Source organism: Phaenicophaeus curvirostris, unplaced genomic scaffold, assembly GCF_032191515.1.
Source record: "Phaenicophaeus curvirostris isolate KB17595 unplaced genomic scaffold, BPBGC_Pcur_1.0 scaffold_127, whole genome shotgun sequence".
NCBI classification, from domain to species: Eukaryota; Metazoa; Chordata; class Aves; order Cuculiformes; family Cuculidae; genus Phaenicophaeus; species Phaenicophaeus curvirostris.
This window is the reverse complement of record NW_027206748.1, coordinates 118423-141780: the sequence shown is the minus strand read 5'-3', so window position 1 is coordinate 141780 and position 23358 is coordinate 118423. Positions and strand designations below refer to the sequence as shown.

The following is a 23358-nucleotide window of genomic DNA, read 5'->3' as shown; positions in this document are numbered from 1 at the left end:
GTCGGCTTTTCCGCTATGGATTCAAAGGCCGGGCCGGGCGGGAAGAGCCGCGGCACCGCGTGAGGCCGGAGCAGCCGGCGGAGCGCTAGGAAAACTGGATTTCTGCTCAGCTTTGGGGTTGGGAACAGCCAGCGGAGCGCTAGGAAAACTGGATTTCAGCTCAGCTTTGGGGTCGGAGCCTCCTGGGGTTTGGGAGACAAGGAATTCCGGCAGGAAGCGCCGGCTGCGTCCGTCACCAGCTCACGCCGGGAAGGAGCGAGAGCGGAGGATTCCTGACCCACCGACATTCAAACCCTCCTGCTCTGCAAACGCGCTCCGGGGAGCCAACAGCACAGAGAAATCCCCCTTCCCTGCTAAATCCAGGGATTCTGTCAATCCCAGAAGCCTCGGAAGGAGCAGAGCTGCGTTTTCTCCCCTTTTTTCAGCTGAAAGCGTTTCTTTGGGTTGAAGAATCACTCCAGGATGGTCATTAATTATGGAAATGGCTCCTTTATCCAGGCCCTCGCAGCTCCCGGATAACAAATCCATGGAGAAGGGATAATTTGGGAGGGGTGAAACGCAAACGAGCTTGCTCTTAATTGCAAACATTGACTGCAGGATTCCCAAACTTGTTTGCTGGTTCCCAGCTTTTGTTCCCGGGATTCTCAGAACACGGGGTTAAGCGATCCCCTCAGCCCAAGCCGATGGGGACGATTCCCAATTAAAGGAGTCGAGTTAAAGCTTGGAATATCCAATTTGCTCCTAGAGTTCTCTGGAATTTATGATTTTGATGGGTTTTATGGGGAAGGGAAGCCAGGCAGGGCAGGTCGGAGCAGCGTTCCCGCTTCCCCATCCCGCGGGAAGGGCTGGACGGCCTCTGCCGGTGCGATACCTTACTGGTACACTGCCTAACGGTGTTAATTAGCTCCTGGATAACGAGGTCAACGCATTTCAAGCACGGCTCCTTCAGCTTCACCACCTGCTTCTTCACGATGGCCTCGAAGGCCAGGTCCGGCGTGAAGAGCCCCGTCCTGCACGGATCCACGGGGAGAGAAAGAGAACGGGACATCAGTTTGGAGGCCAACGGATGCACCCTGGATCCCCGGAGCTTCCAACCCTCCAGCACCTCAAATCCAGGTGCTGCTCCCCCACAACGACAGTAGAAATCCCCCATTTCCCTTTTGCCATGGGAGCACCAGGCTGGCCAAGGAGAGAACTTCAGATCCTAGAATGGTTTGGCTTGGAAGGGACCTCCAAGCCCATCCAGTTCCATGGGATTGGGGGCTCCAAGCCCCATCCAACCCGGCCTTGAACCCCTCCAGGGCTGGAGCAGCCACCTCTGCTCTGGGCAGCCTGTCCCAGGGCCTCCCCGCTCTCCTCAGGGAGAAGTTCCTCCTCCTGCCCAGTCTGACCCTGCCCCTCTCCAGTTTCTCCCAGTTCCCCTCGGCCCGTCCCTCCAGGCCTTTGCAACCAGCCCCTCCCCAGCTTTCCTGGAGCCCCACAGGCACAAGGAGGTCACTATGAGGTCTCCTCAGAGCCTTCTCCTCTCCAGGCTGAACAACCCCAACTCTGCCAGCCTGTCCTCCTACAGAAGGTTCTCCAGCCCTCGGACCCTCCTCAGAGCCTCCTCTGGGCCCCTTCCAGCAGCTCCATCACCTCCTCCTGGGGACGATTCCAGAGCTGGCCCCGACCCTCCAGCTGAGGAGAGAGGAGCTCCTGATGCAGCCCAGGACGTGGTTACCGGCTCCTCTCGAGCTTCTCCTCCCCCAGCCCCCCAAATCCTTCTCCTCCCGCTGCTCCCGATCCCATCATCATCCCCCAGCCTGGATTGAAACTGGGGATTCCAACCCAGGTGTAGGACCTTGGCCTTGTAGAACCTCCTGATGTTCTCCCAGCCCCATCTCCAGCCTCTCCAGGTCCCTCTGGATCACATCCCACCCTTAAGATCATTCCTCGGAATTCCCAGCTCGGTGCAAGGCAAGAGGGGAGGATCCCACAGGCGGGATCCGGCTCCTTCTCCAAGAGCGGAGGCTCAGTTCCCTCCCTTCCTTTCTCCCAAGGTCGTTCCCACCCCGCGCGAGGGAACAAGAAGGGAAAGAAAACGAAGATTTAGGGCCTGAACTGCAGCACCAGGGGGAATTTTTCAGCTCAGCGCCCACAGCGCAGACTCTACCAGGTTCTCCAAGAGAAAAAGGGAGCGGGGAGAGCTGGAACAGTGGCCACGAGCCACACAGGGCAGCTGAGGTGGCGCCTGAGGACCACGTCGCCCACCACAGCGTCCCCTCTGCCTCCATCATTGCTCCAACCCTCAGTTCCCAGCCCCCCGGCTCGGCCCCGCTCCCGTACTCGCCTCACACCGTGGATGTTTTTGATGGCGTAGCTGATCTCTCGCCTCAGGTCCTTCTCGTCAAACTCCATCTGGAGAGAAAAGAAACCACCGTGAGGTTCTGCGGCCGCTGCCGGTCACCACACGGCAATCCCGGCTCCGGCTCCTTCCTTCGGCACCAGCGGATTCAAGCAGAAAGTTTTATTTAGGACAGAGAGACCTGGAGAGGCTGGAGATGGGGCTGGGAGAACATCAGGAGGTTCTACAAGGCCAAGATCCTACACCTGGGTTGCCCAGAGCAGAGGTGGCTGCTCCGTTCCTGGAGGGGTTCAAGGCCAGGCTGGAGCCATGGATGGAGGGCAGGAAGGATCTAGAGAGGGTTCAAGGCCAGGCTGGAGCCATGGATGGAGGGCAGGAAGGATCTAGAGAGGGATCGGGAGAGGCTGGATCCATGGCTGGAGGGCAGGAAGGATCTAGAGAGGGATCAGGAGAGGCTGGAGCTATGGATGGAGGGCAGGAAGGATCTAGAGAGGGATCAGGGCAGGCTGGATCCATGGCTGGAGGGCAGGAAGGATCTAGAGAGGGATCAGGCCAGGCTGGATCCATGGATGGAGGGCAGGAAGGGTCTAGAGAGGGATCAGGGCAGGCTGGATCCATGGCTGGAGGGCAGAAAGGATCTAGAGAGGGATCAGGGCAGGCTGGATCCATGGCTGGAGGGCAGGAAGGATCCAGAGAGGGATCAGGCCAGGCTGGGCCATGGGCCAAGGCCAATGGGATGAGGTTCAACGAGGTCAAGTGTCTGGTCCGGCACTTGGGCCACCTCAACCTCATGGAATACTCCACGCATGGGAGGAGAGGCTGGAAAACCGGCACAAGAGGATCTGGGGTGCTGGTTGGCAGTAGCCAAACGCGAACCAGCAGTGGCCCAGGTGGCCAAGAAGGCCACCAGCATCTTGGCTTGGATCAGCCCCGGGGTGACCAGCAGGAGCAGCGACGGGATCAACCCCTGGGCTCGGCCGCACCTCGAGTCCTGGGTCCAGGTTTGGGGCCCTCACCCCAAGAGGGGCTGGAGAGCGTCTGGAGGAGCTGGAGAAGGGGCTGGAGAAGCAGGGAAGCGGCTGAGGGATCTCAGGGGGGTTTGGTTGGGAGGAGGCCGAGGGGAGACCTCATCGCTCTGAGCAGCTCCCAGAGAGGGGGTCGTGGTGAGGGGTGTGCCAGGCTCCGCTCCCAAGGAACAAGCGATGGATGAGAAGAAATGGCCTCAAGTTGCACTACGGGAGGTTGAGGTTGGATGTTGGGAAAGGTTCCTTCACGGAAAGAGCGAGGAAGCCTTGGAAGTGGCTGTGCAGGGACCTAGTAGAGTCTCCATCCCCGGAGAGCTTCAAAATACGAGGAGCTGTGGCTCTTGGGGACAGCGTTTGGTGGGGTTGGGCTGGATGAGCTTGGAGAGCTTCTCCAACCTCAACGATTCCATGATTCTCTGAAGGGAAAGGCCGGAGCTGAGCCGGGCTTCGGTTCCACGCGGTTGTCCCAGCTGGAGTTCAGCCCATCCCACCCACGAGCTGAGGATCTGCCCCCGGATCCACTTTACCTTCACTAACTCAAAGGGAAACCTCTCGTGGAAAATGCGGTTGATCCTCGCCCCTCCGGAAAGCTCCAGCGTGTCCACCTGGTCTCCTGAACCTTCGATGCGCTTCTCAAAGTCCACCCCAAACTGCTGGACCATCCTGTGGAGAAGCAGAGGGAGAAACCACGTGAGGAAAGAGCCTCCAACCGAGGACTCCCCAGCGCCACTTCTGTTCCTCAGGGCGTGGAGAAGTTCTCCCAATTCCATTTTCCAGCAGAGATTTTCCCTTCTCGTTGCATTTCAAGAGCACGCGGGCGGGAAAGGGGGACGTGAGGTGTCCACTCTCCTCCCCAGCTCCAGCCATGGGACGCCCAAGGCCCGTAGGGAGCACAGCAAGGAGGAGATGTTGATTCCTGCCCGCAGGAATCTCTAGGAGAGCAATTCCTTGGCCTTCCCAGCAGCTGGAGACACGGAATCTCTCTCAGGTGCTGGTTTAGCTCCAAGGGGAGTCGGCAGGGCCACCAGCTCCACGCAGCACTGGCCACCGGGCTCTTCCTTGGAAGAAGCCAACGAGGGAGATAAAGGAGCCTCACGGGAGGAGCAGAGGGTGTTTATGTCCCATCCGAGGACAAGAGAGCTGGGGTCGATGGAGAAGAGAAGGCTCTGAGGAGACCTTACAGCACATCCCAGTGTGGAAAAGGGGCTCCAGGAAAGCTGGGGAGGGGCTCTCAAGGCTGGGGTAGGATGAGGGGATCAGCTTTAAGCTGAAACGGGGGAGACTGAGAGGAGATCTTGGAAAGGAATTGTTGACGATGAGGCCCTGGCCCAGGTTGCTCCATCCCTGAATGTGTTGAAGGGTAGGTTGGACGGGGCTTGGAGGCCCTGATCGTGTGGAACTGGATGGATTTTGAGGGCCCTTCCGACCCAACCCATTCCAGGATTCCATGACACCATTCCATGGTTCTGCTTCCAGCTGGGAGAGGCCCATCTCCCGAGCCAGGCGAGGCACCCGGAAGGCCGCACCGAGCAGGAGAAACCTACTGTAACAAAGCTTTGGTTTTGCGCGTGGGATCGTCGGGGCGGAAGTTCTTGTACTCCTCCACCTCCTTCTCGAGGGAGAGGAGCTGGCTCTGCAGTTTGCTCCGCAGCGCAGGCAGCGTCTCCCGGATGTGGTTGGTGAGTTGCTGCGAGAGAAAAACCGGACACTGAGACACCGGAACATCCCTGTCCCACCGGGGAGAAACGCCAACGCCTCCCAGCGCTGAGGAAGGGAACGGAGCCCACCTGGTTGAGGACCTTCTGGAGGTGCGGGGTGCCCATCCGGTCGGCCATGTGCCGGTAAGCCGGGTGGGAGAGGAAGAACTTGCGCTCGGCGGCCAGCGCCGCCCTGATGTCCTTCTTGCCGTCGATGTCCTTCTGGCTGCGGTTCACCACGCCGATGTAGCCTGCGAGAAGAGACGGCGGCTCTCGCTCAACGCCGCGGGAGCAGGGCCCGGCGGCTCCGCACCGGACGCTTCTCCAGGAGCCAAAGGTGGCGCGAGGGGCGTCTCCGGCCGGCGCCGGGAACGCCAGAGCCGCCCGTGGGAAGCGCCGCGATCGGATGAAAAGGATGAAAAGCCTTTGCGGTTCGCTACCTCTCCGGAGGGGAAGCAGCTTGTTCTCCAGCACATCCCGGGCGTCCGTGCCCTCGTCCATCAGGTCCAGCTTGGTGATGACTCCGATCGTCCGCAAGCCTGGAGAACCCACGCAAACAAGGAATTGATTAACATCACAAACGAGCGATCGATCAAGCGCATAAGCAAGGAATCCATCAAGCACGGCTCAGAGGACACAGCTAAAACGGGAAGGTGGGTGCCGGAGCCCAACGGAACATGAAGGGCCTGGGGGGGTTGGTGGAACAGGAGCCAGCAGGGGCCCAGGGGGCCAAGAAGGCCAAGGGCGTCTGGGCTTGGAGCAGCCCCGGCGTGGCCAGCAGGGCCAGGGAGGTTCTTCTCCCTCCGGCCTCGGCCCCTCGACTCCTGGGGTCGGTCGTGGGCCCCTCCCCACCAGAAGGATGTGGAGGCTCTGGAGCGAGTGCAGAGAAGAGCAAGGAAGCTGGGGAGGGGGCTGGAGAAGAAGAGGAGCGGCTGAGAGAGCTGGGGGGGTTCAGCCTGGAGAAGAGGAGCCTGAGGGGAGACCTCCTTGCTCTTTCCCTGCAAGGAGCTGGTGGAGAGGAGGGAGCTGGGCTCTTCTCCCCAGGGCCAGGGGCCAGGCCGAGAGGGAACGGCCTCAAGCTCCACCAGGGGAGGCTCCGGCTGGACAGCAGGATGGAATCTTTCCTGGAAAGGGTCCCTGGGCCCTGGGACAGGGAGGGGGTTGAGTCCCCTGCCCTGGAGGGGTTGAAGGGCCGGGTGGACGAGGCGCTGAGGGACGTGGGTTGGTGGTTGATGGGGATGGTTGGACTCCATGATCCGATGGGTCCTTCCCAACCTGGTGATTCTGTGATTCTATGAGCTCAGCAGCGAGGAACGGCGCCGCTGGCCCTTCCGCATCCATCAGAGGATGGAGATTGCTCTGGGATCTGGGGTCCAAGAACGCCCTGGGGTGCGTGGGGAGCAAGCAGAGGTGCTCTCCTCGCCCTTTGCTCTTCCCTAGGGAGTTCCCAGCTGAAATCTGGGTCCAGCTCTGAGCTCCAAGGTTCCAGAAGGACCAGGAGCCACTGGAGAGAGAGGAGGAGGGGCTGGAGGGAAGGCTGGGAGAGCTGGGGCTGCCCAGCCCAGAGAGGGGATTCCATCCACACTGATCCCTATCCAAGGGGCAGGAGGATGCGGCCGGACTCTGCTCAGGACAAGGGGCACCAGCACAAACTGGAGGCTGGGAAGTTCCACCTGGACACGAGGAGAAACTTCTGGAAGGCCTGGCCCAGGGAGGATGCAAGGTCTCCTTCGCCAGAGGGATTTGAGTCCACCGGGATGGGATCCGGTGAGCCGGCTTTGGCCAAGGAGGGATGGGGTTGCTCTTGGAGGGTTCTTCCCACCTCACCAGTCTGGGATTCTGGGATCCAAATGGGACTAGGGGAGCTCCAGAGGGTCCTTCCCACCTCACCAGCCTGGGATTCTGGGATCCAAATGGGACTAGGGGAGCTCCAGAGGGCCCTTCCCACCTCACCAGCCTCGGATTCTGGATCCAAATGGGACTAGGGGAGCTCCAGAGGGCCCTTCCCACCTCACCAGTCTGGGATTCTGGATCCAAATGGGACTAGGGGAGCTCAGAGGGCCCTTCCCACCTCACCAGCCTCGGATTCTGGATCCAAATGGGACTAGGGGAGCTCAGAGGGCCCTTCCCACCTCACCAGCCTGGGATTCTGGGATCGAAATGGGACTAGGGGAGCTCCAGAGGGCCCTTCCCACCTCACCAGTCTGGGATTCTGGGATCCAGATGGGACTAGGGGAGCTCCAGAGGGCCCTTCCCACCTCACCAGTCTGGGAGTCTGGATCCAAATGGGACTAGGGGAGCTCCAGAGGGCCCTTCCCACCTCACCAGCCTGGGATTCTGGGATCGAAATGGGACTAGAGGAGCTCCAGAGGGCCCTTCCCACCTCACCAGCCTGGGATTCTGGGATCCAAATGGGACTAGGGGAGCTCCAGAGGGCCCTTCCCACCTCACCAGTCTGGGATTCTGGATCCAAATGGGACTAGGGGAGCTCCAGAGGGCCCTTCCCACCTCACCAGTCTGGGATTCTGGATCCAAATGGGACTAGGGGAGCTCCAGAGGGCCCTTCCCACCTCACCAGCCTCGGATTCTGGATCCAAATGGGACTAGGGGAGCTCAGAGGGCCCTTCCCACCTCACCAGTCTGGGGGTCTGGATCCAAATGGGACTAGGGGAGCTCAGAGGGCCCTTCCCACCTCACCAGCCTGGGATTCTGGGATCGAAATGGGACTAGGGGAGCTCAGAGGGCCCTTCCCACCTCACCAGCCTGGGATTCTGGGATCGAAATGGGACTAGGGGAGCTCCAGAGGGCCCTTCCCACCTCACCAGCCTGGGATTCTGGATCCAAATGGGACTAGGGGAGCTCCAGAGGGCCCTTCCCACCTCACCAGTCTGGGATTCTGGGATCCAAATGGGACTAGGGGAGCTCAGAGGGCCCTTCCCACCTCACCAGTCCGGGATTCTGGATCCAAATGGGACTAGGGGAGCTCCAGAGGGTCCTTCCCACCTCACCAGTCTGGGATTCTGGATCCAAATGGGACTAGAGGAGCTCCAGAGGGCCCTTCCCACCACACCAGCCTGGGATTCTGGATCGAAATGGGACTAGGGGAGCTCAGAGGGCCCTTCCTACCCCAACATTCCCTGATTAGGGAGCTGCGCCAGCCACCAAAGGCTTCACCGCTCGGCAAGGAGGCCAATACAGGCCCTGGAGGAGACAATACTCTGGTCTCACCTTGCGGATCCACCTCCTTGGCCATCTTGAGGGCATCGGAGTTGGCCAGGTCCATGTTTGCCGGCGTGACGGCGAGGATGAGGCTGCTCTCGCGGCTGATGAACTGCAGGATCATCTCCTTGATCTGGTACTCGATGTCCTGCGGTTGATCCCCCACCGGCACTTTGGTGATGCCAGGGAGGTCGATCAGGGTCAGGTTCAGCACTGGAACGAGAGACCAAAGTGATTCACCTACCGGATGAGGGAAAGGCTGTGGATGGATCTTCTTGGACTTCAGGAAAGCCTTTGAGACAGTTTCTCATAGAATTCTGCTTTGGAAACTGTCACCTCGGGCCTGGAGAGGAGAACAATCTCCTGGGTGGAAAACTGGTTGGCTGGAGAGCCCAGAGACTGGTGGGAAATGGAGTTAACTCCAGCTGGAGGCCAGTTCCACGCGGTGTCCCCAGGGCTCAGTGCTGGGTCCTGGTCAATGTCTTTATCCACGACCTGGATGAAGGCATCGAGGGCTCCCTGAGAGAGTTTGGGGGTGACACTGAGCCGGGTGGATCTGCTGGAGGGTTTGAGGTTCTCCAGAGGGATCTGAGCTGGTTGGATCCATGGGCTGAGACCAAGGGGATGAGGTTGGAGCAGGACCTTGGGGCACAACGACCCTGGGCAGCTCCAGCCTAGGAGGAGTCTGGCTGGAAAGGGCCTGGAGGAGAAGGACCTGGGGGGGTTGGTGGGACACGAGGATGTGGAGGCTCTGGAGCGAGTGCAGAGAAGAGCAACGAAGCCGGGGAGGGGGCTGGAGAAGAAGAGGAGCGGCTGAGAGAGCTGGGGGGGTTCAGCCTGGAGAAGAGGAGCCTGAGGGGAGACCTCCTTGCTCTTTCCCTGCAAGGAGCTGGTGGAGAGGAGGGAGCTGGGCTCTTCTCCCCAGGGCCAGGGGCCAGGCCGAGAGGGAACGGCCTCAAGCTCCACCAGGGGAGGCTCCGCATGGACAGCAGGATGGAATCTTTCCTGGAAAGGGGCCCTGGGCCCTGGGACAGGGAGGGGGTTGAGTCCCCTGCCCTGGAGGGGTTGAAGGGCCGGGTGGACGAGGTGCTGAGGGACACGGGTCAGTGATTGATGGGGACGGTTGGACTCAATGATCTGGTGGGTCCTTTCCAATGTAGTGATTCTGTGATTCTATGAAATCGGAGCTTGGTTTAACGACGCCAAGTCCTGCCCTCAGGACACACCAGCCCCGTGCAGCTCTGGGCTTGGAAGCTGCCTGGAGGAGAAGGACCTCGAGGTGCTGTCTAACAGCAGCCAAATACGAGCCGACAGTAGCCCAAGTGGCCACCAAGAAGGCCACCAGCATCTTGGCTTGGACCAGCGTGGCCAGCAGGCCCGCAAACATCAGCTTTTCTCCTTCCAGGACGTTGGAGGCCACGGGAAACTCACCGTGCGGGGAGTAGACACGGAGGTTGATGGGGACGGGGGAGATTCCTTTGTTGGTTCCCGTCACCCGGTCGGTTTCCGCTTCGATTTCCTGCCGCACCTCATCGAAATCCGTGAACTTTTTGGATTTGCAGTGCAAAAATTCCGCGTATTCTGGAAAAGAGCAAGAAAACGAAAGGATCAAGAGCAAGAATTGGGGGCCAGCAGGTGGAGTTGGAAGCCGTTCGGAGCCATCGTGACATCGGAGCGGCACCGAAGCCGCGGGATCAACGGGCTCCTCCTGCCTGGGAGCCGAGAGGATGCTCTGCGGCTGCTCCTCGCTGCCAGCAGCACAAATAATCCCTTACCAGGTTGAAGCACCAATAATCCCTGAATTTATTGTTTAAACAGCGATGGTTATTCCAGATTAAACTTGAATTGAGCTTTGCTCATGCAGTTCCTCCAGCGGAAAGCGTAGAACTCCTGCTCCTGATAGAACTCCATCGGTTGGTTTTCCCCGTTTATCCGGGTTTCTGTTCCGCTGCCGAATTAAAGATGGGAAAGCAGGAAATCCGAGTGGTTTTGGGGTCTGAGCTCCCAGCGGAACAGCAGCAGCATCACCCGCAGGTTGGAGGGTAGCGGTCAACAGCTCCAAGCCCAGATGGGGACCTGAGACTAGTGGTGGCCCTCAGAGGTCCATGATGGGACCGGTGTGGTTTAATTTCTTCATAAATCATCTAAACAGAGAAATCAAGGGCACCTTCGGTGAGTTTGGAGGTGACACCGAGCTGAGTGGGGCAGGTGACACACCAGAAGGACGGGATGTGATCCAGGGGGACCTGGAGAGGCTGGAGATGGGGCTGGGAGAACATCAGGAGGTTCTACAAGGCCAAGATCCTGCACTTGGGTTGGAATCCCCAGTTTCAGTCCAGGCTGGGGGTTGATGATGGGATCGGGAGCAGCGTGAGGAGAAGGATTTGGGGGGCTGGGGGAGGAGAAGCTCAAGAGGAGCCGGTAACCACGTCCTGGGCTGCATCAGGAGCTCCTCTCTCCTCAGCTGGAGGGTCGGGGCCAGCTCTGGAATCCTCCCCAGGAGGAGGAGATGGAGCTGCTGGAAGGGGCCCAGAGGAGGCTCCGAGGAGGAGGCGAGGGCTGGAGCAGCTCCCGTGCGAGGCCGGGCTGGCAGAGTTGGGCTCGTGCGGCCTGGAGAGGAGAAGGCTGCGAGGAGCCCTCCGAGCAGCTTCCAGCACCTGCAGGGGCTCCAGGAAAGCTGGGGAGGGGCTGGTTGCAAAGGCCTGGAGGGACGGGCCGAGGGGAACTGGGAGAAACTGGAGAGGGGCAGGGTTAGACTGGGCAGGAGGAGGAACTTCTCCCTGAGGAGAGCGGGGAGGCCCTGGGACAGGCTGCCCAGAGCAGAGGTGGCTGCTCCAGCCCTGGAGGGGCTCAAGGCCAGGCTGGATGGGGCTTGGAGCATCTAAACCCTTGGGAGGTGTCCCCATGGCAGGGGTGGGACTGGATGGCCTTGGAGGTCCCTTCCAACCCAAACCATTCTAGGATTCTATAACCAGGGCTGGAATTCGCTCAGGGAATTCCAACAGGGAAAGGAGAACGTGGAAGGCAAGGGGCTCAGAGCATCCTCTGGCCGCCAGTTGAGGGCTGGGATTGAAGCCAAGCTCCACAGAACAGCTCAGGAAGCAGCAGGAGGATCCGGTGCCAGATGCTGGACCCTGCTCCAAGCTGGAAAAGCAGGAAAACTCCTGGAGCCGCAGTGCTACAAACTAGGAGAAGCCTGGCTGGAAAGGGCCTGGAGGAGAAGGACCTGGGGGGGTTGGTGGGACACGAGGATGTGGAGGCTCTGGAGCGAGTGCAGAGAAGAGCAACGAAGCCGGGGAGGGGGCTGGAGAAGAAGAGGAGCGGCTGAGAGAGCTGGGGGGGTTCAGCCTGGAGAAGAGGAGCCTGAGGGCCGGGTGGACGAGGTGCTGAGGGACACGGGTCAGTGATTGATGGGAATGGTTGGACTCGATGATCCGGTGGGTCTCTTCCAACCCGGTGATTCTGTGATTCTATGATTCCCAAGCTCCTCGGCAGCTCGTGCCACAACCAGCCCCGGCTCCAAATGCCTTCGAGGGATCCACCAGCTCCAGGACTGGGGAATTCCACTGGAATAAACAGACGCGCTTCTTGCTGGCAAAGCAGAGCAGATTGCAAAGGTTCCTATTCTAATTCACGGATTCGATTCCGAGCTGAGCTTCGGAGTCGATGGTCAAACGCAGCCGTGGTTCCTGCTCCACCTCGATATTGATGGATTCGCTCTCCGGATTTCTCGCTCCAATTCCCTCTGTGCCCACAGCCGCCAGCTCCACTGAGACCGGAGACTCCAAGCCCAGCAACTCCGAGCCCAAGGGAGCTGGGAGATCCTTCCTGCCCTCCATCCATGGATCCAGATCCCTCTCTAGATCCTTCCTGCCCTCCATCCATGGATCCAGATCCCTCTCTAGATCCTTCCTGCCCTCCAGCCATGGATCCAGATCCCTCTCTAGATCCTTCCTGCCCTCCATCCATGGATCCAGATCCCTCTCTAGATCCTTCCTGCCCTCCAGCCATGGATCCAGATCCCTCTAGATCCTTCCTGCCCTCCAGCCATGGATCCAGATCCCTCTCTAGATCCTTCCTGCCCTCCATCCATGGATCCAGATCTCTCTCTAATCCTTCCTGCTCTCCAGCCATGGATCCAGACCCCTCTCTAGACCCTTTCTGCCCTCCAGCCATGGATCCAGATCCCTCTCTAGACCCTTCCTGCCCTCCAGATCATGGATCCAGCCTGGCCCGATCCCTCTGGATCCATCCTGTGCTCCCGTGGCCCCACATTCCAGGAAATGAAGCCCTATAGAGCAGGATGGAAACCCACGGAGACGGGATGGAGCCCCACGGAGACGGGATGGAGCCCCACGGAGAAGGGACGGAGCTCGGTGTTTCCTCCTGTGGGTGGGAAGGGCGGAAATGCCAGCCCTGCCCTCGCCCTTCCAGCCGTGCCGGTGGCATCCGGACACCGCGCCTGCCATTCCGCAATCCCCTCGCTCATCCAGGGAGCCAGAAACCACTAATTAGCAGACGAACACCCGCCTAGGGGCCAGGAGCTCCGCAAGCCGCTCCGGCTCTGCCGGCATCCACCAAACCCTCTTTGGGAAGCGGGTGGGTTCACTCAGGAGGAGGCGATGGGAAAATCCCATAGGAGAATCCCCCCAAGATGATGGTTCCAGGTCCTCGTGGTCGGCGTCTGGCTCCGGATGCTCCGCGCCGAGCGGAAGCGGAAGCCGGTGTCGCAACTCAGCGGAGCTGAGTCACGAAGCGACCGGCTGCGAGCAACCACAGCGCTCGGACGGAGCCCCGGCCTCACCGGGATAACCAGATCTTCGGGAAACCAGGAATTTTTGGCTGGAGAGGAGCAGGCGGCGGGAGCAAAACAGATTGGAATGTGTCACCGCTTCATCCCGCACAGCCCTGGCCTCCCCGGGGCGGCTCCGAGAGCTGAATTCCCGGTTATTTTTTAGGGATCGCGGCCTAAGCGGGAATTTAAGGGAAAAGCGGATCAGCACCTTCTGCGGAAGCTGAGCCGAGCGCGGCTTTTCCGCGTAGAGGGCAGCACGTGCCGGAAACGCTCTGAGACACGAGTCGAGTGGGGATTCCAGAGCTGCTCCCGGAGCCCAAATCCTCCCAGCGGAGCGAAGCCGTTCCCAACATCCTCAGCTGCTCCAAAAATGACGCGGGCGCTTCCCGTTTGTGGGGCACCCGGAGCGGCGTTTGCCAGCCGAGGATCCCACCCAGCGCCTCCCTGCTCCGAGGGGACGCCGGACGGCTTCTCCCACCTGGAGAAGTTACCTGTCTTGGAGAAGATGAGCTGCAGGATGAGCGGCCGCCGCGTGACAATTCCGGACCCTCGGGGAAGGAAATCCCTGCAAGGCATTAAAAGAGAGACGTTTATTGCCAGGGATAAACACGGATCGCTCATCCCGAGATCCAAACGGAGAGTTGCGGGGCTCGGAAACACCCGGATCCCACCCCAGATACGGAGCTAGGAAAAATCCTCCCAGATTTTAAGCCAGAGGGAAATAAAAGACTTGGGCAGCAAGGACAAACCCCCCCATCCTTTCTGGATTCATCCTGGAATAGATCCCTTCGGAGCCGTTATTGCTCCAAGAGGACTAGGAGAGGATTGTGGCCATCTGGGATCGCTTCCATGCAAGAAATCACCCCAAAAAGAGGAGAAATCCAAGTGTGAGGCAGTGCCAGAGACACAGGAAAAGCAAGAAAGGCCAAAAAAGACAGAAAATCACCCCAAAAAGAGGAGAAATCCAAGCGTGAGGCAGTTCCAGAGACACAAAAAAAGCAAGAAAGGCCAGAAAAGTCAGAAAATCACCCCAAAAAGAGGAGAAATCCAAGTGTGGGGCAGTTCCAGAGACGCAGGAAAAGCAAGAAAGGCCAAAAAAGTCAGAAAATCACCCCAAAAAGAGGAGAAATCCAAGTGTGGGGCAGTTCCAGAGACGCAGGAAAAGCAAGAAAGGCCAAAAAAGTCAGAAAATCACCCCAAAAAGAGGAGAAATCCAAGTGTGGGGCAGTTCCAGAGACACAGGAAAAGCAAGAAAGGCCAAAAAAGACAGAAAATCACCCCAAAAAGAGGAGAAATCCAAGTGTGGGGCAGTGCCAGAGACACAAAAAAAGCAAGAAAGGCCAGAAAAGACAGAAAATCACCCCAAAAAGAGGAGAAATCCAAGTGTGAGGCAGTTCCAGAGACGCAGGAAAAGCAAGAAAGGCCAAAAAAGACAGAAAATCACCCCAAAAAGAGCAGAAATCCAAGCGTGGGGCAGTTCCAGAGACACAGGAAAAGCAAGAAAGGCCAAAAAAGACAGAAAATCACCCCAAAAAGAGCAGAAATCCAAGTGATCCACACACAGAAGAAGAAGAAGAAACCCTGGAAAAGATGGGAATACCCAAAAAAGACAAGAAATCCAAGCATGACGCTGTTCCAGAGACATAGGAAGAGCAAGAAATGCTGGAAAAGATGGAAAATCACCCCCCAAAAAAGAAGAAATCCAAGTTTTGGGTGGTTCCCCAGACACGGGAAGAGCAAAAGAGCCTGGAAAAGACAGAAAATCACCCCGAAAAGAGGGGGAACCGAAGCATGGAAGCAATTCCAGAGGCTCGGGAAGAGCGGAAAGCGCGCAGGGAGCAAGAAAGGCTGGAAAAGATGGAAAATCAGCCCCAAAAGAGGGGAAATCAAAATTTGGATTTGGATTTGTCTCCTGCAAGAGAAAATTCCAACTGCCAACGCAGCGGGGAAAGCGGAGCCTGCTGGAAAATCCCGATGGATTTTGGAGACGGGGGGTGGGGGGCACGGAGCCACCACCGAGCAAAACCACTTCGGTGTCCGAACCAGCAAGACAAACGTGGATTTTCCCATCCAGCCGGTTATTCCGGATAATCCTCCGGCCCCGGGAAACTCCACTTCAGAAAGAGCAGGAAGGCAAAGGTCGCGGGAGGCGGAAGCGCGTTCCGGACACGCGGCTCCTCTCCAAGCTCCACTGCTCGTTCCTTCCCAGCTCCATTTCTCCCAGCGGATTCTTCCCCAAAACCGAGAGCCACGACGTCCTGAATTCCCAGCGAACCAACCCGTGTGGCGTTCCCAATGTCTCACCCCACTTCCCAATTCCTTCCGTGAATCCGGATCAAACGCCTTGCATGGGAATCCCATTTCTCCGAAGGCAGTTGCCGTAAAATCCTCCCGAACCGAGGCAGCCCCGGCTGGGATTTCCATCCCCGCGCATCCGATTCAGAGAATCACAGAATCACCAGGTTGGGAAGGACCCACCAGATCATGGAGTCCAACCGTCCCCATCAATCACTGACCCACGTCCCTCAGCACCTCGTCCACCCGGCCCTTCAACCCCTCCAGGCCAGGGGACTCAACCCCCTCCCTGTCCCAGGGCCCAGGGACCCTTTCCAGGAAAGATTCCATCCTGCTGTCCATGCGGAGCCTCCCCTGGTGGAGCTTGAGGCCGTTCCCTCTCGGCCTGGCCCCTGGCCCTGGGGAGAAGAGCCCAGCTCCCTCCTCTCCACCAGCTCCTTGCAGGGAAAGAGCAAGGAGGTCTCCCCTCAGGCTCCTCTTCTCCAGGCTGAACCCCCCCAGCTCTCTCAGCCGCTCCTCTTCTTCTCCAGCCCCCTCCCCGGCTTCGTTGCTCTTCTCTGCACTCGCTCCAGAGCCTCCACATCCTCGTGTCCCACCAACCCCCCCAGGTCCTTCTCCTCCAGGCCCTTTCCAGCCAGACTCCTCCTAGGCTGGAGCTGCCCAGGGTCGTTGTGCCCCAAGGTCCTGCTCCAACCTCATCCCCTTGGTCTCAGCCCATGGATCCAACCAGCTCAGATCCCTCTGGAGAACCTCAAACCCTCCAGCAGATCCACCCGGCTCAGTGTCACCCCCAAACTCTCTCAGGGAGCCCTCGATGCCTCCATCCAGGTTGTGGATAAAGACATTGAACAGGACCCAGCATGGAGCCCTGGGGACACCGCTTGGAACTGGCCTCCAGCTGGAGTTAATGCCATTTCCCACCCCGGAATTCCCACAGCAGGAATAGTTGTGGTTAAGCTCCCATCGCATCCTTCCTCGTGGATAAATTCCCCCTCGAGGAGGCTCCTGCGCAGCATCGGCGTTGGGTTACAAGGATCCGTTTCGGCATCTCCGAAGGATTTTCCGGCGCCGATTCCGTGTCCCACGAGGAGAAGGGCTCCACACGCAACCCCCGGCTGCTTCCATCCCGTGAATCCCATCTGGGCTTCGTTCCCGGCTGTCGGGAGCAGGGATAACGCCATCCAAGGCCTGATAAAGCCCCTTTGAGTTGGGTTCTCCAATGGCTGCTCCGCTCCGCCAGGATCACAACGGCTCCATTGTCGCCCGTGCCCCGTGGCCGGGTCGGAGACGGCTCCGAACTTGGCTTTGTGGTCAGTTTGGAGCGAGAGCCGGAGCGGAGCCGCCTTCGGCACGTTTGCACCAACACAGGACGGGCTACGGAGGGATCCGGTGAATCCACGCTCCATCGGAACGCCGACGGGATGGAATTCCCTGCAGCCTGGTGGTGACGCGACGCAGAATTCCACGTTCCCATCGGCGCCTTTCCCAAGAAACGAGGGAATCGAGTCAGTTTGGCCCCTTGGCGTAAGTGGATCGGCTCATTCCGATGCAGGAGCAGCGGCCGGACAGATTCCTCCCTCTGGAGAAGCTCAAATTCAGCATCCACTTCCCTGCATCCCGAGGGATCCAGGCAGCTCATCCTGATTCCCGGCTCCTCCGCAGGTTTTTGGGGTGATCGATGGGATCTGGGATCAGCTCCGCGGGACTCAGAACCCCAAAACCAGCTCAGAACTGCCTACGTGGGGCGATCCACAGGGTGAGGATCCACAGGGTGTGGATCCAGGATGATCCGCAGGGCACACGGATCCAGGGAAACCTGCAGGGCATGGATCTAGAGAGACCCAGAGGGCACACGGATCCAAGGAAACCTGCAGGACATGGATCTAGAGAGACCCAGAGGGCACATGGATCCAAGGAAACCTGCAGGACATGGATCTAGAGAGACCCAGAGGACACACAAATCCAAGGAAACCTGCAGGGCATGGATCTAGAGAGACCCAGAGGGCACACGGATCCAAGGAAACCTGCAGGGCATGGATTTAGGGAGACCCAGAGGGCACACGGATCCAAGGAAACCTGCAGGACATGGATTTAGGGAGACCCAGAGGGCACATGGATCCAAGGAAACCTGCAGGGCATGGATTTAGGGAGACCCAGAGGGCACACGGATCCAAGGAAACCTGCAGGGCATGGATCTAGAGAGACCCAGAGGGCACACGGATCCAAGGAAACCTGCAGGCCCGGGAAGTAATATCGGAGCGATTGGATCCTCCAGGCAGTTGTTGCTGCTTCTTCGTCTCCAACCACAATGATCCAGAGGCCGAACGCCGTGCCGATGGCTCCCACCCTTCCACCACCGACGTTCCCTTAAGGAAAAGGATTCCATGTGGAAAACTCCCCCTCTCCATCCCACTCTGTGGGATAAACCCACCAGACCCTGCCCCACGCAGCTGGAGTTCGGCTCCGTTTCCCAGCCCGGCTCCCTCTCCGACGGCAGCGGAATCTGTGCGTCAGCTCCAAGCGGAAAAGCCTCACGGATAACTTGTGGCTCGCAGGCTCCGAGCAGGGAAGCTCCTTGTGCTCCGTGTGGAATCCAGAGGAAACCTCACACGGAGGCGGCAGGAACAGCCGGAGCCCTCGGTGCTCATCCCGGCCGGCACCCCGGGAAAACTAACCCGATCACCTTCTATCAGGGACTGCTGGATGAGGGAAAGGCTGGGGACGGATCTTCTCGGCCTGGACTCTCCTGGCTGGAAAACTGGTTGTGTGGAGGGCCCAGAGAGTGGTGGGAGATGGAGTTAACTCCAGCTGGAGGCCAGTTCCAAGCGGTGTCCCCAGGGCTCCGTGCTGGGTCCGGTTCAATGTCTCTATCCACGACCTGGATGGAGGCATCGAGGGCTCCCTGAGAGAGTTTGGGGGTGACACTGAGCTGGGTGGATCTGCTGGAGGGTTTGAGGTTCTCCAGAGGGATCTGAGCTGGTTGGATCCATGGGCTGAGACCAAGGGGATGAGGTTGGAGCAGGACCTTGGGGCACAACGACCCTGGGCAGCTCCAGCCTAGGAGGAGTCTGGCTGGAAAGGGCCTGGAGGAGAAGGACCTGGGGGGGTTGGTGGGACACGAGGATGTGGAGGCTCTGGAGCGAGTGCAGAGAAGAGCAACGAAGCTGGGGAGGGGGCTGGAGAAGAAGAGGAGCAGCTGAGAGAGCTGGGGGGGTTCAGCCTGGAGAAGAGGAGCCTGAGGGGAGACCTCCTTGCTCTTTCCCTGCAAGGAGCTTGTGGAGAGGAGGGAGCTGGGCTCTTCTCCCCAGGGCCAGGGGCCAGGCCGAGAGGGAACGGCCTCAAGCTCCACCAGGGGAGGCTCCGCATGGACAGCAGGATGGAATCTTTCCTGGAAAGGGTCCTTAGGCACTGAACAGGCTGCCCAGGGACACGTGCCGGAGCGACAGCCAGGAACGCTCCGGCAGCGCTTCCAAACGACGCTGTCCTGTGGAGAACGGGAAAAGCCGGCACAGCTCCGCACCAAAACCAGCCCGGAACAGCGGGAACACAGCCCGGGCCGCTCTGTTGGGAGTTCGAAGGCTCCGATCAGGGCGAATGCCAAACACCGTTGGTGTCGGGGTGGAATGACACCGCAGCATTTCAGTGTTCACTCCAGTTGGGGCTGGAATTCCACTGGGAGATGCCAACGGAGCGAGAAGCGGCCCTGGATGGTGGAGCAGGAACAAAGCAGCAGGATCCAGCGTTGCCGACGGCTCCAAACGCCACGGCCGGAGCGAGCACCCCAGGAAACGAAGCCGCAGGTGAGGCAGAAGATGGAGGAGGCTGAAGAATCGGCTCAGTTTGCGGCATTCCGGTGAAGGAGCGGGAATTCGGAGCGATCCTGGTGGATTCCGAGTGCCAGGCACAGTTCCAGAGCCCGGTGCGGGTGCGCTTGGCTCCTGTCCCGCTGTTATCACAGACGACGCGTCCTCCTCCCACCCCGGGAGTGTCGCCAGCGCCGCGGCCTCGCCTTATCCCGGCCCTATCGCCACGGCACAGGGCTCCGGAGCCAGCTGGGTGCCGGGAGCCGGCGCCGGAGCAACCGCAGGCCCCGCGCTATCGGTGTGGAAACAGCAGCAGCTCCATGGAGAACACCGTGCGCCCATCCGAGACCAGGAGAGGCCGGAGAGGAACCGCACGGAGCCGGAGGGACAATGCCCGGTGCCGGCAATGAGGAGTCGGAGAGAGAAGGGCCTGGGCACACGGAATCCTCTCTGTTCCAGGGAATTCCCAGACAAAATCTGGGTCCGGCTCTAGACTCCCAAGTCCCAGAAGAACCAGGAGCCACTGGAGAGAACGCAGTGGAGGGCACGGAGAGAAGGAGGGGCTGGAGGGAAGGCTGGGAGAGCTGGGGCTGCTCAGCCCGGAGAGGGGATTCCATCCGCGCTGATCCCTATCCAAGGGGCAGGAGGATGGGGCCGGACTCTGCTCAGGACAAGGGGCACCAGCACAAACTGGAGCCTGGGAAGTTCCACCCGGACACGAGGAGAAACTTCTGGAAGGCCTGGCCCAGGGAGGATGCAGAGTCTCCTTCTCCAGAGGGATCTGAGCCCACCGGGATGGGATCTGAGGTGACTGCATGAGGTGATCCCACCTCCATCCCATGGTTTTGCTGGGATCCCAGCCTGAGCTGCTCCTGTCCTGAGGGCGCTTTGGTCCTGATCTGATTCTGAGGGGGCTTGATCCTGAGGGAATTTGGTCCCAAGCTGATCCTGTGGGGATCCAGTGCTGAGGTGGATCCTGAGGGGGTCCTGTCCTGAGGGAATTCAATCCTGAGCGGCTTCAGTCCCAAGGGAATTCGGTCCTGAGGGAATTTAGCCCTGAACTGGGTCCTGATTTGATCGTGAGGGGATTCAGTTCTGAGCTGGATCCTGAGGGGATTCAGTCCTGAGCTGGATCCTGAGGGAATTCGGTCCTGAGCTGGATCCTGATTTGATCCTGAGGGAATTCAGTCCTGAGCTGGATCCTGAGCTGATCCTGAGGGGATTCAGTCCTGAGCTGGATCCTGATTTGCTCCTGAGGGGACTCAGTCCTGAGCTGGATCCTGAGCTGATCCCAAGAGGCCCTTCCGGCCAGCCCCTATTGCCGTATTCACAGACCTGCCCTACGCCAACTCCGTACGCGCCCGCCACGGCCCGAGTCCCCGCCTACGCCGCTGGCGTAAGGCGCGACCGCTGACCCGCTCACCAGGCGGCGGGGGGGGCCTCGCCTTACGACAAGTGCGTAGGGCGCGGCGGGGCGCGGGGCGCCGCGCAGTTTGCGTAAAGCGAAAACGGGGGGAGTCGGGGCGCGCGCCTTACGCCGAGTGCGTAGGGCGAGGAGAGCGGAGCGCTACGCCGTTTGCGTTGCGCCGGCAGTCGGGGCCGCGCGTTACGCCAAGTGCGTAGGACACGGCGGGGCCGCCGCGCAGTTTGCGTAGCGGAGGCCGCGGGGGATGGGAGGGAGTTGGGGGGCGGGGGGGGGGGGCGCCCTACGCCAAACGGGATTCACGAAACGCGCTTACGCCACTCACCGGCCCACGAAGTTCTCGAGCACCGAGCTCTTGCCGGCGCTCTGCCCGCCCACCACGGCGATCTGCGGCAGGTCGAGGTGGCAGCTCTGCCCGATGGAGCTGAACGCGTCCTGCAGCTTGTTCACCAGCGGGATCAGCTCCTCCATGCCCCGGTTCCCCATGGCGGCGGAGCGGGGTCGGGGGGGATGGGGAGAACGGCGCTCTCCCGCTCTCCCGGCTCCTCCTCACAGCGCCCGCCGCGACCAAACTTCCCCTCCGCGGCTCCTCATCCGGTACTGGCGGCGCCCGCCGCGCCGGGCACGCCCCCCGGAGGCGCAGCGCGCTCCCATTGGTCAGCGCGGCTGTCAATCACGTAGGTTCTACGAGCTGATTGGATAAACGAGCTGTCAATCATCCACGGGGGCGTGGCCCCGGTGCCGCGCCCCGGTCCTGCGCTTCCATTGGCTGAGCCTCGCGTCGCTCAGCGCCGGCAGCCAATGGGAGGGAGGAGCGGGGTCCCGCCCCCCGCATCGTGGAAGCTCATTGGCTGAGGTGCCCGCCGCTCGGCCGCCACAGCCAATCGAGAGCCGGGGAGGCGAGGCCCCGCCTCCGCCAGCCCCCCCCGCGCCATCATTGGGCGGCGCGCACGCCACTCAAAGGGGGGGGCGGGGCAGGGGGGAACTGGGATGAGCTGGGATGTGCCCTGAGGAGACTGGGATGCACTGGGATGCACTGGGGGGCAGCTGGGTGGAACTGGGATGCACTGGGGGGCATCTGGGATGCACTGGTGGCAACTGGGGTGCACTGGAGGGAACTGGGGGGCAACTGGGATGCACTGGGTGGAACTGGGATGCACTGGAGTGAACTGGGAGGCATCTAGGATGCACTGGGGGCAACTGGGAGTGCACTGGGGGGAACTGGGATGCACTGGAGGGAAGTGGGGGGCAACTGGGATGCACTGGGGGCAGCTGGGTGTGCACTGGGTGGGACTGGGATGCACTGGAGTGAACTGGGAGGCATCTGGGATGCACTGGTGACAACTGGGAGTGCACTGGGTGGAACTGGGGTGCACTGGAAGGAACTGGGGGGCAACTGGGATGCACTGAGGGCATCTGGGAGTGCACTGGGTGGAACTGGGATGCACTGGAGGGAACTGGGGGGCAACTGGGATGCACTGAGGGCATCTGGGAGTGCACTGGGTGGAACTGGGATGCACTGGAGGGAACTGGGGGGCAACTGGGAGTGCACTGGGGGCAGCTGGGAGTGCACTGATGGGAACTGGGATGCACTGGAGGGAACTGGGAGTGCACTGGGTGGAACTGGAATGCACTGGGGGGCATCTGGGAGTGCACTGGGTGGAACTGGGATGCACTGGAGGGAACTGGGGGGCAACTGGGAGTGCACTGGGGGCAACTGGGATGCACTGGAGTGCACTGGGGGGCAGCTGGGTGTGCACTGTGTGGAACTGGGATGCACTGGAGGAAACTGGGGGGCATCTGGGATGCACTGGGTGGAACTGGGAGTGCACTGGGGGCAACTGGGAGTGCACTGGAGGGAACTGGGGGGCAACTGGGAGTGCACTGGGTGGAACTGGGAGTGCACTGGGTGGAACTGGATGCACTGGAGTGCACTAGGGGGCAACTGGGAGTGCACTGGGTGGAACTGGGATGCACTGGAGGGAACTGGGGGGCGTCTGGGATGCACTGGGGGCAACTGGGAGTGCACTGGGTGGAACTGGGATGCACTGGAGGGAACTGGGGGGCAGCTGGGAGTGCACTGGGGGCAGCTGGGAGTGCACTGATGGGAACTGGGATGCACTGGAGGGAACTGGGAGTGCACTGGGTGGAACTGGAATGCACTGGGGGGCATCTGGAGTGCACTGGGTGGAACTGGGATGCACTGGAGGGAACTGGGGGCAACTGGGAGTGCACTGGGGGCAACTGGGATGCACTGGAGTGCACTGGGGGGCAGCTGGGTGTGCACTGGGTGGAACTGGGAGTGCACTGGGTGGAACTGGGAGTGCACTGGGTGGAACTGGAATGCACTGGGGGCAACTGGGAGTGCACTGGGGGGAACTGGGATGCACTGGAGGAAACTGGGGGGCATCTGGGATGCACTGGAGGGAGCTGGGAGTGCACTGGGGGCAACTGGGAGTGCACTGGAGGGAACTGGGGGGCAGCTGGGAGTGCACTGGGGGCAACTGGGATGCACTGGAGGGAACTGGGGGGCAACTGGGAGTGCACTGGGTGGAACTGGGAGTGCACTGGGTGGAACTGGGATGCACTGGAGTGAACTGGGAGGCATCTAGGATGCACTGGTGGCAACTGGGAGTGCACTGATGGGAACTGGGATGCACTGGAGGGAAGTGGGGGCAACTGGGATGCACTGGGGGCAGCTGGGAGTGCACTGGGTGGAACTGGGATGCAGTGGAGGGTACTGGGGGGAACTGGGAC

At 60.3% G+C, this 23358-nt stretch overlaps 1 protein-coding gene across 5 annotated transcripts in view; it reads right to left on the bottom strand.

The window, feature by feature from the left end:
- Nucleotides 1-21215, bottom strand: part of DNM2 (dynamin 2) — a 44363-nt gene extending 23148 nt beyond the window's left edge. For all 5 annotated transcript variants that reach the window (XM_069882417.1, XM_069882418.1, XM_069882421.1 and 2 more), the window contains exons 1-10: nt 20927-21215; nt 13572-13645; nt 9717-9866; nt 8295-8498; nt 5507-5605; nt 5157-5317; nt 4914-5056; nt 3897-4032; nt 2330-2397; nt 872-1010 (exon numbers count right to left, since the gene is read on the bottom strand). In XM_069882417.1, the coding sequence (XP_069738518.1) occupies nt 872-1010; nt 2330-2397; nt 3897-4032; nt 4914-5056; nt 5157-5317; nt 5507-5605; nt 8295-8498; nt 9717-9866; nt 13572-13645; nt 20927-21087 (1335 nt within the window). In that variant the 5' untranslated portion in view covers nt 21088-21215. The remainder of the gene's footprint in view (nt 1-871; nt 1011-2329; nt 2398-3896; nt 4033-4913; nt 5057-5156; nt 5318-5506; nt 5606-8294; nt 8499-9716; nt 9867-13571; nt 13646-20926) is intronic.
- Nucleotides 21216-23358: the final 2143 nt, after the last annotated feature.